This window comes from Lepidochelys olivacea (genome assembly GCF_965140295.1).
Source record: "Lepidochelys olivacea isolate rLepOli2 genome assembly, chromosome: 1".
NCBI lineage: Eukaryota > Metazoa > Chordata > Testudines > Cheloniidae > Lepidochelys > Lepidochelys olivacea.
Genome location: NC_140411.1, coordinates 50048727 through 50062702, shown reverse-complemented (window position 1 = coordinate 50062702; position 13976 = coordinate 50048727). Strand labels below are relative to the sequence as shown.

The window sequence follows — 13976 nt, the reverse complement described above, 5'->3', positions numbered from 1 at the left end:
TCGATTCTGGGTTGTGGCAAGAAGGTCTATTGATGGGGTGCCCCAGAGGGAGAAGAGCTGTTGAAGTATTGCGGGGTGCAGTTCCCATTTGTATTCTGTTGAGAAGTGTCTGCTGAGTGCATCGGCAGTAGTATTGTGGCAGCCGGGTAGGTATGAGGCAATGATTTGTATTTGATGTTGTGTGCACCAATTCCATAGTCGGATGGTTTCCATGCACAGGGAATGTGATCAGGCTCCCCCTTGTCTGTTGATGTAAAACATACATGCTATGTCTGTTAAGACCCGAATAGATTTGTTCTTTATGAGGGGAAGAAAGTGAAGGCATGCTCGTCACACTACTCTGAGCGCTAAGAGGTTTATGTGTAGGCGTGTCTCTGATGCGGACCACCAGCCTCGTGCCCTGTGTCCCCCTAGATGTGCTCCCCAGCCGATTAGGGAAGCGTCCGTGGTGAGCATGAGCATTGGGGATCGTTGCTGGAAGGGAATGCCCATGCAGGTGTTTTCTGGTCTTGTCCACCAGTGTAGGGAAGCTAGAACATTGGGAGAAGGAGTTAGTAGCATCCCTAAGGTGTGTCTGTTGGGTTTGAAGTTGGAGTTGAGCCAGCCCTGAAGACATCTCATGCATAGCCTGGCGTGCTGGACCACGAAGGTGGTGGCTGTCACGTGACCAAGGAGCCGTAGATAGATTCTTGCCTGTGTCCTGGGACAAAGAGAGAGCATGCATATCAGTTGTGTGATAGCGAGGAACCTGTGACTTGGGAGTGAGGCTCTGCTTCTAATTGAATTCAGATGAGCTCCAATGAACTCTATCTGTTGTGTAAGTGTCAGGGTGGATTTCTGGACGTTTATTTGGAGCCCTAGGCTGTGAAAGAGGGAGATGGTGAAATGGGTAGCTTGAAGTGTCTCGCCATAAGAGTTGTCCTTGATGAGGCAATCATCCAGGTAGGGGAAAAAGTGTGATTCCATGTCTGGGGAGGTGAACCACGACCACGGCTAGGACTCTCGGCACTGTGGAGAATCCAAAAGAAAGAACTCTGTATTGAAAATGGTCATGACGAATTGTGAATCATAGGAAGCATCTGTGAGCTAGATGAATTGATATATGAAAATAAGCGTCCTGTAGGTCGACGGCTGTGAACCAGTCCCCTTGATCCAGTGCAGGAATTATTGTGCCAAGTGTGACCATCTTGAATTTTTTTACCCTCACAGATTTGTTCAGTAGGCATAGGTCCAGTATAGGCCTCCATCCCCCAGTCGTTTTCTGGGTCAGAAAGTAATGGGAGTAGAACCCTTTCCCTCAATGTTGTGTCTGCACAGTTTCCACTGCGCCTAGTTGTAGAGGGTGAGCCACTTCTACGCGAAGTAAGCGCTTGTGAGAGGGTCACTGAAGAGGGACAAGGAAGGGGGAAGGGTAGGATATAAAAGGGGATAGAGTAACCAGACTGAACTATTTCGAGGACCCAGCGATCCTGTGTAATCCGCTGCCAGGCATGTTGAAAACTCTGGAGGCAGTGGCTAAATGGGCAAGTAGGCGGTGGATTCAAGGGGAAGTCCTGCAGACCCTCTACCAACGTTTCAAATTTCTTGTTTATTCCCCAGTGGGTGGGAGGTGGTTGCTTGAGCTTGATTTTGTCTGCGCTTAGGGGGTCTAGTGCGACTCCTGGTTATGTCGTATGATTTGGGTTGAGGCCGATAATACTGGTGTGTGTGGGGTCTTTGGTAGGGTTAGTATTGTCTCCTAGGAAAAGATGGGTGAATGCCCAGGGTGTGCAGTGTCGCTCTAGAATCTTTCATGGTGTGGAAGAGTTCATCGGGGTTTGGTTGTGGGGTTTTTTTTTGGGGGGGGGGAAGTTTGGAGAAAAGTTTATCCTTATCAAAGGGGAGGTCCACCACTTTGGTCTTCAGATCTTTACGGATGCCAGAGCCATGAAGGTCTGCGCATAACCACAGCAGTTGCAGTAGTAGGGCTGCTGTGTCTAGAGCTGCTTGTAGGGCAGTTCTGGAAATTAACTGGCCCTCAACCAGGATTGATTTGAAGTCTGCTTTCCTATCCTCTGGAATGTAGGAGGCAAATTCAAAAAATGTAATTATCGAAGTCATAGCTGGTGAGGAGGGCAGAATAATTCGCAATTCTGAATTGTAGAGTGGAGGAAGCGTAAACCTTGCGACTGAAGATGTCAAGGTGTTTAAGGTCCTTGTCTTGAGGGGTGGGCCGATATTGCAGCTGTTTTGTTCATTGTGCAACTGCATCCATGACAAGAGAGTTCGATTGTGGATGAGAAAATAGGAAGTCAGCGTCCTTAGTGGGAACATAGTATTTACATTCAGCCTTTTGCAAGTTGGTAATAAAGAAGCTGGAGTTTACCAGAGAGTGTCAGCTGGCTCCAAGAGTGCCTTGTGTATGGGGAGCCCGATCTTCGAAGGCACAGTGAGTTGAAGGATTCTGAGGAGTCTGTGTTGTGTTTCCTGAACCTCTTCTAAGGAGATGTCTTGATTGAGTGCCACCGTCTTGAAAAGTTCTTAAAATTGTTTACAGTCGTCCACGTTCTGTGGAGGCGGAGGGAAGAGGACACTGTCTGGAGCTGATGGAGAGTCAGGGGTCGGTGAGTCAGGATATGGTCCGTAGCTCATGTTCTCAGAAGGGGGTTCAGGCACTCTAGAAGTGGACAGAGCTGGAGATCGAGGCACAGAAGGAGGTAGTGGTTTGGTAGAAGAGGTCTAAGGGTGAGTGGTAGGAGGATGTGGCCAAGGGTACCACTGAGGCCAAGGCATAGGATAGGAGAACCCAGGTGCTGTCCACGGAGGGGTGAAGTAGGGAAACAGACTGGTGGTTGTGAGCCATGACCTGAGGCGGAAAAGGTTCCAGTGGAGGAGGAGAAGCAGGTGGGGAGAGCAACTGTTCAAAAAAATGAGCCCTGTGTGTCAAGGAACAGGGTGTTAGGCTCAGGTGGCACTGAGAGATCACCTTGAATGAGAAACTGTTGCTCCTGCTCCCTGGGCTGCACTGAGCCTGGACAGTGCACTAGCGCATTGTCAATGGAAAGCCTCACTGGTGCCCGGAGGCATGTGGAGGAGCCCTGCAGGGGGTCCGTTGCTGGTGCCAGGGCAGGAGGCAGGCTCGGTACCGACATTCTTCCTGGCAGTGTAGCAGAGCGCGCAGTTGGCACCACGGCTATTTTTAGCCCAGAGGGGGTCAGTGCCAATGTTCTTGTCGGTACCAGAGCAGAGCGCGCAATCTGCACCGCAGCTATTTTTAGCCCGGAGGGGATCGGTGCAGACCTTCTTGTCAGCACTGGAACAGAGTACACAGTCGGCACCGCGGCTATTTTTAGCACTGAAGCTCTTGGGGCCACGGAAGCCTTCCCAGCACAGGAGGTCGGGTTCCTGCCTCTGTGGGAGCCATGGCTGAAGTGTTGTGACAGCCTTCTGCGCTGTCAATACAAAGAGTAAGGATCTTGCGGGAGACCCTTTACCCTTGTTAAAGTCTCTCCTCGGAGACTGTTGGGCTTCTTGCCTCCGCTACAGAGAGGGTGAAGCCATGCTCCCAATTGGCTATGATCTGGTCAGGGAGCATGAAGGAGAGGGTTTAATTTTCCCAGTCTCCGAAGGCAGCTGCAGAGATTTTTCCATTAGCAACATTTTAAGGCACAGGTCCCTGTTGCGACGAGCCCTGGTCTTGAGGCTTGCAGTGAAGGCATTTTGCAGGGACAAGTGTTTCGCCAAGGCACTTCACACACCATGAGTACCCATCAGATCTTGGCATGGAGACCTGGTAGGAAACACACTTCTTGAATCCTGAAGCCCCTGGCATATTGAATTAGAAATGGCAGGGGAAAGTGTCTCAGCAGGAGACAAGCCTGAGGTGAAAAGTTTTTGGTTTTGGTTTTTTTTTTTAAACTAAGTAACTAAACTATTCCAAGGAAGGGAAACAACTGGGATGTAACTAATAACTATTTCTACGATCTTTGTTAGTGTTTCCTACTGAGACCAGGGAAGAGAAGCAGCACTGCCCTGAGTCCCGTCTTCAGCCGAGGATGGTTGAGAAGGAACTGAGGAGGGTGCGGGACACATGTACTCAAGACGATTCCAACGAGACGGGAGATACCAACTGAGTGTGTGCATCCCGACCAGGCACTGCTACCGAAAAACTCCGATCAGCAGCGCCGGGACGCACCGTCACCTAGACTGGAGCACCCACAGGGACAGCACTAGAAGAAGCAGCTAGGATCCTCTAGCTTGAAGGGTATAGCAAGGGGATATGGAGAACTAGCTCTGGCACATAATAGGAGGTTCCAGAAGCTACTGTTCCAAGCATTGGTTCTCTGGAAGACAGACCAACTGTGACTCCAATCTCCAGCCTTGAAACAACTAAGGTACAGCTGCTAAGGCTACCTGCAAGTGGGAACCCACTGAGAGGTCCATTGGGTACAGGAACTGGTTAATCTACCCATGTAAGGACAGCGGTACTGGATAGATGTCAGAGCTGGAGAATAGACAGGGCAGCCTTTTACTGGTACCTTCCCTGGGTCTCAGCTGTCCTCCACACTATTGCCTTTTTGCCACAGTCAGGCCCAGACGCTGTTGATCAGGTTCGGGGAATTTTGCACTCTTTCCCCACTTGTCACATCTCCTCAGGAGTAACTAGAGTGGGAGCACCTTCAGCTGCTCCTCCTGTGATGCTACTTGGGTTTCTGAGCAAAGTAGACTTAGTTCTTGCCTTGCTGAGGGTGGCTTGAGCAGTCAATGGCTGACCTGATAACATGAAACATCCTGGCTGTAGATTAGAGAAGATGTCACATCTGTTGATACAATGAAGCACTGGCACCAGAAATGAAGTTTTGCCTTTCCATTATTTCTGGGCACGATGCTGCACCTTCCTCATTAAAAAGGGAGCAACTCAGGTGAGATATCGGAGATACAATCCCATGTCTTGCCAGAAAGCTCACCAAATAATTAATGAAAATTTTATACTTCACAAGGACCAATTAGTTTTCCTTGCTTATGTTTTGGACTTTTATTAGATGTCATTAAGAGTTCTGCAGCAGGAAGGTCTGGAAAAGACAGCTTGCAGCTGCAGCAGCAAACTAACCGGTTCCGTGAGAGCAGGGCTCCCATTCCCATGTGTCTGTGATGGGTAAATTTTGTTCTGCCTGTGATGCGGTGTTAACCCCACACAAAGCCTGGAAAGGTCAAGATAGCTAAGTCGGCCAATTAACTGCCCAGGCTGCACCTGGAGGAGGAGCTAGGGAACAGGGAATTGATTAGAAAGGGCTCAGCTAGGTAGGTAGAAGTGGGGGCCTATGAAGTCAGGAAGCTAACAACAGATACTGGCTGATTCACCCCCTGGGAAGAGGGAGGAGGGTTTGGAGCTGGTACACCCAGAGAAAGGAGTGGAACCAGGAATTGTAGGAAACATTCCAGGGAAGGAGCAGTGAGGGCTGGGAGAGAAAAAGCACAGGAGTGCTGGGTTGAGGGTCCTTAGACTGGAACCCAGAGCAGTGGGCGGGCCCAGGAAGTGGTACCATCAGGGCAGAGCTGGAGAAGACTGCCTGAGACAGTTTGTGCAGAAGGACTTTGGATAAACTCAAAGGGGATACCACACAGTGAGTCAGCCAGAAGGCTAAGTCACAAAGAGGAGGCTGCAGTTCCTGGAGCAAGAGGGGCTGCCAGGCGAGATGACACGTAGAGACACCGCCAGGGGAGGGCAGCACCTGACAAGAGCTAATTCCCAGAGCCACCAGGAGGCAGAGCCACATGCCGTGAGTGGACCCCATGACACTGCCCTTAAAGCTGCAAGATGGCTGAAGACACACTGTTCAGATCTGAAGGGGAGATAACCCTAATTTTTTCCTAATGTTATACTGCACTAAGATTCTTGGATACAGGAGACTCCAAACAACTTTGACTGTATCAAGTCATCTTGATTTCTGAAGGATACATTAGATGTACACAGTACACCCATGCTATAACACCCTTCACAATAATTAATCTTGGGCTGTAACAAACCCTGGGGGCTGGAAGAGCTGTCACCCTCCTTCCCCACCCCCCCCAAAAAAAAACCCGTCCACAGGTCTCTTTTTGTTATAACGAACTCCTGTCTATAACAAACAAACAGCTTGGATCCCGAGGGGTTTGTTATAGTGAAAGTAACCTGTACCTTTAAAGAATAAAGGAAAACTCTTCCCAACTCCTGAAAGAATCTGAAGGATGCTATGTATGCATGTGCATTATATCAAGAAAAATCTTAGAAAAATAGTAACTGAACTAAATGCTCTGTATTTGGAACCTGAAAAGGAACTACCCATTACTCAGGTTCCTGATCTTGAAAATCTGATACTTGTCAGCAGTCTATAAAAATTCAACTGCAACGTAGAAGCATGTACCTGTCTGCCATAAAATTTACTTTTTGGCAAAGTCTCTTGAGAACCTTTTCTAAATCCTCTTCAACAGCAGGTCTCCATAAAAACACATTCTAATGAAATGAGTTTTCAGTATCATAGTTTCCTTCTATAGATTGAACTAAATTGTTTTTTGGATGTCCCTTGCCACCATACCTCTAAGACACTGACAAGGAACTCAAGGTGCAGTCAGCTAACCATTCTGCTGCCTTAGTCAAAGAAAATGTTTTATTTAAAACCAATGGATAGGAATTGGCCCTTAGCTCTTGCAGCTACAAAAATATAACTCTGGAAATCAATCCAGCATCCATAGATTCCTGCACCCCAGTTTCTATGATCTCAAATGCCTGGCTTAAGGGCAACATCTGCTATTCTACTGACAGATCTTTAACGCCTGGAGTAACCTCAAACTGGAATGACATTTTCCTTCCCGTGTTAGAACAAATATTTCAGTAGCATTTCGAATTGTAGTAATGCTCTTTATTTTTAGAACTTAGAGTTGTAGCCACCCAAGAAACTGTTCCCTACATGTTTGTGTGATACAAGTTTAAACATCTTAGAAACATCTAGAGTTTGTGGTAGCAAATTTTAATGGAAACCATTTCTAAATCCCCTGTACTTCTTCAAAAAATTTAACTATCTAGGAACTCCTGATGCTGATCCATCAACTTTGTCATATCATTATGGGCAGGAAAAACATTCTGGAGCTTTGCACTTAGAAAAGAATTACATCCCCATCTGTTTTCCCTAGTGCCGTAATATCCACTCATCTTTTTCAGAAAGGTTTTCATATCCAAATGTGTCAAATGGTCTAATTTAAATATCATGTTATTCAATACTTTAACCTTAACTAATAATTCTCACATTGCAGCCTGGCACAACAGAAGTACTTATAGGAAGTAATTGTCTCTTACTTGCAATCTGCTGTCCTCAGCCACATTAAGACAGTTTCTATATTCTAGTGCATTAACAACTGGGATTAACCCTACAACATTTTCATTTGGTACTAGACAGCCTCCTACTGCAAAAGCACTAATTAAGCTATAAAAAGGGAAATTTTATTTTTATTTTTCTCTTTCCTAAGTCTATATTTTATATGAAAATGAACCACAATAGGATGTTCCTCCACTGAAGAGGTATTCAAAACAAATAGGAGAAAAGATAGGGTATCAAATAAAAATTTTAATGCATTTCCCTGTGCTGATCAAAAAACTGAACCTACTAGTTCTGGACTGGCTCTGTTCTGTCACACCTCAGCACCACTATACTGGAAATCTATCAACCACAGATTCCTAACAGAGCACACAGAACCTACTGGAGAAGGCAAATTATTTTTAAAATGCAATCACACCTCTTTCCAGAATAAAGCAGCTGGCACCACCACCCTCCTGAGATATGTGAAAGGGATTCTGAAAGTGAGAGGAAGATTCATCCATACTTCTCCCATAAAGGTATCACACACTCACCCAGGGCAATTCCCTTTGTTTCCTTCCTATTTAAGGAGATCCTTCCATATACATAGCCTTGTTTTTAAAGAAGAAGAAATTTTAAATAGTATTTCATAGAAATAGTAATATGTCATTTATTTCCACTATTCATTGCCACTTTGTGCTTCTAATTTTATTCAAATATTTTTGGACGGACTAGTCTGAGGTAGCAGCAGACCACAAAAACAGAAAGCAACCAATAGTTATTCTGAGAGTATAAAACGAGTAAAAAAACCACAAATTTAATAGGTATAATATATATATTATGCAAAGTCTCATGTTCATATTGAAAGTAATTTCAAGATACCCCAAATGAACCTCCAAAATTTAGCAAGCTGTTTACTAACCTTTAACCGCCTCACCATCTCTTCTTTAGATATTTTATCAGAGATTTCTTTGACTCCTGGAGGATACGTAATTTTTCCATCATTGGCTCGTGTCTTTGAATGAGCCATGATTTCACTGTTTTAAAACCTTTAAAGAGAAAATCAAAATTAGTTAGATTAAAAAACAATGATTTGTGAAAGTACTATCTTGATATAACTTGCAATGCAACAGACGGGTGAATACATAAGCCATCTGCCCCACTGGGATATTATTTTATAGGCAGTGAGATAAATATGAAGGGCCCTAAATTTACCCTTCAAACACACACTTGCAAGTACAGCAGAAGCCAACAGGAGCAGTACCCTTATTACTGATGGTAAAGTTGGACATTGTTTGTCTTTCAGTAATCAACGGTGTGACTATACAGACCCTAAGGTTTCTTCTCACATAATGGCATCCTAAATAAAGGAACCAAGAGCAACTGTTTTCTTGAGATATTTTCAGCCACCAAGACATTCTAACTGAACAGGACCTCCGGAAGTAGAACATAAACAGCGGTACAACAATCCCTCATTCTTACTTATAATTTGACCATTATACTTAAGGAGCAGATAATGCTGCCTTTAGTTACCATGCTGACAGCTTGATAAATCAAAACAACAACATGCTCCCTAGATCCTATGGGCTTCTAGGATCTCATAGTAGATCTCTCTTAAGAACTAAAGAAATAGTTAGAAAAACAGAAGTAAACAACTTAAAGATGTTGGGTAAAATTTTCCAAAGCATTTAAGTGATTTAGGAGACTAACTCACTTAGGTACCTTTTGAAAATTTTACTTATAATTTGCCGATTGTATGCAAGAACCCTCATCTCCCATCCTAGAAGAGATGTGGAAAAACTCTGAAATGTAGCAGGAGCATGGGTAGTAGCAACAGCAGGAGAAGGGAAGAGGACAGGCCAATTGGGAGCTTTCTCCCTTGACCCTGCTCCAAACTTTGGGGCAAGAGGCCCAAGATTCCCTTTTAGCCCCCAGAAACATATTGACTAGAACTACTCCAGCAGCACTTCCAGGGAACCACCTATAAGAAGCCCAAGGAAAACAGGACAGGAGCTACACATCAGCAGACTTTTACAACCTTTAATATCTGCAGTGAAGTGATGCTTATCTTTATTATTTGAATTACCACAGTCCACAGAAGCTCTACTCATGGACAAGAACCCCACTGTTAGCTGCTGTACAAACACTGAACAAAAAAGTCCTCGCCGCAAGGAGTTCACAATCTAAGCACATGCAAGAGACAACAGGAAGAGTACAAGGAAACAATGAGACAACATTTGTGACTGGCAGTGGTCACAGCACATCAGCAGCCCAATCATCCTCAAGATTTTTGTAGACATCATGGTTAAAGAGTTTTGAGGAGGGATTTGAAGGAGAATGAGATAGCGGATGTTTACAGGAATCACCTCCCCAGCGTTAGAGTCAGCATGGGAGAAAGAAAAAAAAAGATACTTGTTTGAAAATTTAAACAAGTGGGCAATGGAGACTGACATCATGGGGCAACTGGAGGCAGGCATCAACAGCTTGATGCAAATGAGAGATACGTAGGGTGGGGATTGATGTGAAGGGCCCTGAAAGTGAAGATAAGCATCTTATACTTGATGTAATAACCAAGGGGGAGCCACTGGAGGCTGTAAAGAGGGATGACAAGGTCAAAGCAATGGGCTAGGGAAATGATCTTTCAGCAGCACTCTGAATGATTATGAGCAGAGAAGATTGTCAAAGTCCAAGACAAGTATATTGCAGGAATCAAAATGTAAGATGATGAAAGTGTGGTCAAGTTTTAATTGTGTGGATGGGTAAGGGCCATATCTTAGAGGTGTTATGCAGAAAGAATCAGCAAGATGTAAACATAGCCTGGGATAGGAAGATCTAGATAGAGGTCCCAGTCGAACAGGAGGCCCAGATTACAGACCTGAGTGACAGGCAGGTTCGTGGTGTTGTCCTCAGTGATCAAAAAAGGTGGTGGTGGGGAGGGCTTGAGGAGGAAGATTGGGAGCTCTGTTTTTAGTCATGTTTAGTTGGAGCTGATAGCAAGACATTTATAAGGAGAAGTCAGAGAAAGAGGCCAAGATTTCAGTCTGGACAGAAGGAGACAGGTATGGAGTAGAGAGGTAGATCTGTGAGTCACCAGCATAGAAATGGTAGCATATCAGATTATTCAGAGAAGGTACAGAGGAAGAAGAGAAGGGGACAAGGACAGAGACCTGAGTAGCACCTACAGAAAGCCGGAGATGTATGAGCAGCACTGTTCCCTCTAAGCTGTGTGTGCCGGTGTGCACAGATCCTAAACTCCGTGCACATAGCAAAACACCACACGCACAAAAATGTGCACAGAAGCAATTTTTTGCACACACGGCCTGTCAAAAATTAGAGGGAACATGGATGAGCAGAATCGTCTAAAGGATAACCATTTTCCCCACCATCACTGACAAGTGGTCTCTGTGAATCCCTATTTTCCCTTCTCCCCATACAAGGGTTCCCCTATCTCCACCCCACCTGGGTTCTGCGTCCCCCCAACTCCCTATCCACCCACTCCAAGGTCCCTCATTCTCTCTCCTCCTATGGCAGAGGGTCTGTACAACCTTGTTCCATACTAGAGGCCCCCTCCCATTCTAGTGTCCCTCATTCTATCCCTCTCCCCACATGCCAAGAGCTGTGTGCACACCCCTATCCCCCCCCCCCCCTTACTCTCTCCCCCACCACCATTATTCTTCTGTCTGGCTGTTATGTCATTCAGAATGTCAACATGTTAACTCTATTGACAGGGTAAGCAAGGATACTGTTATGCAGAATGCATTAATGGGTGCCATCAACCAACTGTTTGATCTACAGATAATTGTAGAGGTGCTTGAAGCCACTATGGCTGTGTTAATCAGATGGAAGGGACTCCACTTGTTCTGCACTTTTCTCCTTTGTTTTCCAGTTTTCTCAAAACCAAAAGGGTTCTGATCAGTGGCCACTGATGCCTAGTACATTCCATGAAATGTTGGAATTATGGGATGCAACTTTCAAAAAAGTTAATGCATTACATATAGAAAAAGGCTGTGGAGTTGAGTGTAAGGCCTTTGTAACCACGGCCAAAAATTGTATATTGTTTGGAACCAGGTTACTCAAGAGCTCACCTCTTTCCCCAGGCCATGCTGTCACACCTGAAATCAAAAGAAGCATTCATATTGGAACCTCGATATAAAAAGTGAGAATGAGCTGCTAAAAGGTATTCACCATTGGGGTCCTTAACAGTGGAATTTGGTCTCCCCACCAGTGGTTTGCCAGACCCCAGATGTTAACTTTCTTGGCACACTGAAAAGCTCACCTTTTTTCACCCCTTCAGTCTTGAGGAGGGAATAAGCTAAGAGTTGGAGGAGTTTGGTGGATATCTGTGTATTAGTCCTTATGGAGGTGTTAGGATTCTACAGTTAAGGCTGAGCTGAGTTTTTCACCTAAGCAGAGATTAACACACACTCCCTCTCTCTCTCTGTATGAAAAATACAGTGTGTCCTCCCCAAAATTATAGCATTTTTGAATTTTCTTAGAATTTATAAGTAAATATGTTCACTGATGAGTTAAAAATTAAGTTTAAAATGGGTAAGTGTCAGACCTTTTAACTTCCCATAAAGTTAAAATTCACTGGTTTCAGAGTAACAGCTGTGTTAGTCTGTATTTGCAAAAAGAAAAGGAGTACTTGTAGCACCTTAGAGACTAACCAATTTATTTGAGCATAAGCTTTCGTGAGCTACAGCTCACTTCATCGGATGCATACTGTGGAAAGTGTAGAAGATCTTTTTATATACACACAAAGCATGAAAAAATACCTCCTCCCACCCCACTCTCCTGCTGGTAATAGCTTATCTAAAGTGACCATTCTCCTTACAATGTGTATGATAACCAAGGTGGGCCATTTCCAGCACAAATCCAGGGATTAACAAGAACGTCGGGGAGGGCGGGGGTAGGAAAAGACAAGGGGAAATAGGCTTGGAGAGAGACTGGGAGTGGCTAAGTCATTATGCAAGGTAACCTAAGTTAATTGTATCCAATTTGCAAATGAATTCCAATTCAACAGTTTCTCGCTGGAGTCTGGATTTGAAGTTTTTTTTGTTGTAATATAGCAACTTTCATGTCTGTAATCCCGTGACCAGAGAGATTGAAGTGTTCGCCGACTGGTTTATGAATGTTATATTCTTGACATCTGATTTGTGTCCCTTTATTCTTTTACGTAGAGACTGTCCAGTTTGACCAATGTACATGGCAGAGGGGCATTGCTGGCACATGATGGCATATATCACATTGGTGGATGTGCAGGTGAACGAGCCTCTGATAGTGTGGCTGATGTTATTAGGCCCTGTGATGGTGTCCCCTGAATAGATATGTGGGCACACCTGGCAACGGGCTTTGTTGCAAGGATAGGTTCCTGGGTTAGCGGTTCTGTTGTGTGGTATGTGGTTGCTGGTGAGTATTTGCTTCAGGTTGGGGGGCTGTCTGTAGGCAAGGACTGGCCTGTCTCCCAAGATTTGTGAGAGTGTTTGGTCATCCTTCAGGATAGGTTGTAGATTCTTAATAATGCGTTGGAGGGGTTTTAGTTGGGGGCTGAAGGTGACGGCTAGTGGCATTCTGTTATTTTCTTTGTTAGGCCTGTCCTGTAGTAGGTGACTTCTGGGAACTCTTCTAGCTCTATCAATCTGTTTCTTCATTTCCGCAGGTGGGTATTATAACAAAGAAAATAACAGAACATATCTATTCAGGGGACACCATCACAGGTCAAATCAGATGTCAAGAATTATAACATTCATAAACCAGTTGGAGAACACTTCAATCTCTCTGGTCATGCGATTACAGACATGAAAGTTGCTATATTACAACAAAAAAACTTCAAATCCAGACTCCAGCGTGAAACTGTTGAATTGGAATTCATTTGCAAATTGGATATAATTATCTTAGGCTTGAATAGAGACTGGGAGTGGCTAAGTCATTATGCAAGGTAACCTATTTCCCCTTGTTTTTTCCTACCACCCCCCGCCCCGCCCCAGATGTTCTTGTTAAACCATGGATTTGTGCTGGAAATGGTCCCCTTGATTATCATACACATTGTAAGGAGAGTGGTCACTTTAGATAAGCTATTACCAGCAGGAGAGTGGGGTAGGAGGAGGTATTTTTTCATGCTGTGTGTGTATATAAAAAGATCTTCTACACTTTCCACAGTATGCATCCGATGAAGTGAGCTGTAGCTCACGAAAGCTTATGCTCAAATAAATTGGTTAGTCTCTAAGGTGCCACAAGTACTCCTTTTTTTAAAATTCACTGAAACTTTGTGCTCATAGGCTACATATGAATTGCTTAGGGTTAACAGTGTTTTTGTTTTGTTTTTTGCCATTCTTTAGCAGAGGCTGAAGAATATTGTTCGACACCAGAGAATTCTACAACAGACTACCCTCTTTCATGGTTGAGATCTGCTGCTATTTATCTAAATGGGAATGAGGCTAGAAGGTAGGCTACTATAAAAGATGGCCATTCCCTTCATTCACCTGCACCTCACAGAGGGCATTCTAAGGGCTTGTCTACACTGGCACTTTACAGAGCTGCAATTTTCTTGCTCATGGGTGTGAAAAAACACCTCCTGAGCGCAGCAAGTTTCAAAGCTGTAAAGTGCCAGTGTAGACAGTGCATGAGCGCTGGTAGCTATTCCCCTCATGGAGGTGGGTTTTTTAG

General features: G+C 44.6%; 1 protein-coding gene across 2 annotated transcripts in view; it reads right to left on the bottom strand.

Annotated features, from left to right (window-relative positions):
• The window catches only part of PDS5B (PDS5 cohesin associated factor B), a 259724-nt gene that overhangs the window by 207544 nt on the left and 38204 nt on the right, over positions 1 to 13976 (bottom strand). For both annotated transcript variants that reach the window (XM_084617358.1, XM_084617359.1), the window contains exon 3: positions 8233 to 8359. In XM_084617358.1, coding sequence (XP_084473484.1) covers positions 8233 to 8340 — 108 coding nt within the window. In that variant the 5' untranslated portion in view covers positions 8341 to 8359. The remainder of the gene's footprint in view (positions 1 to 8232; positions 8360 to 13976) is intronic.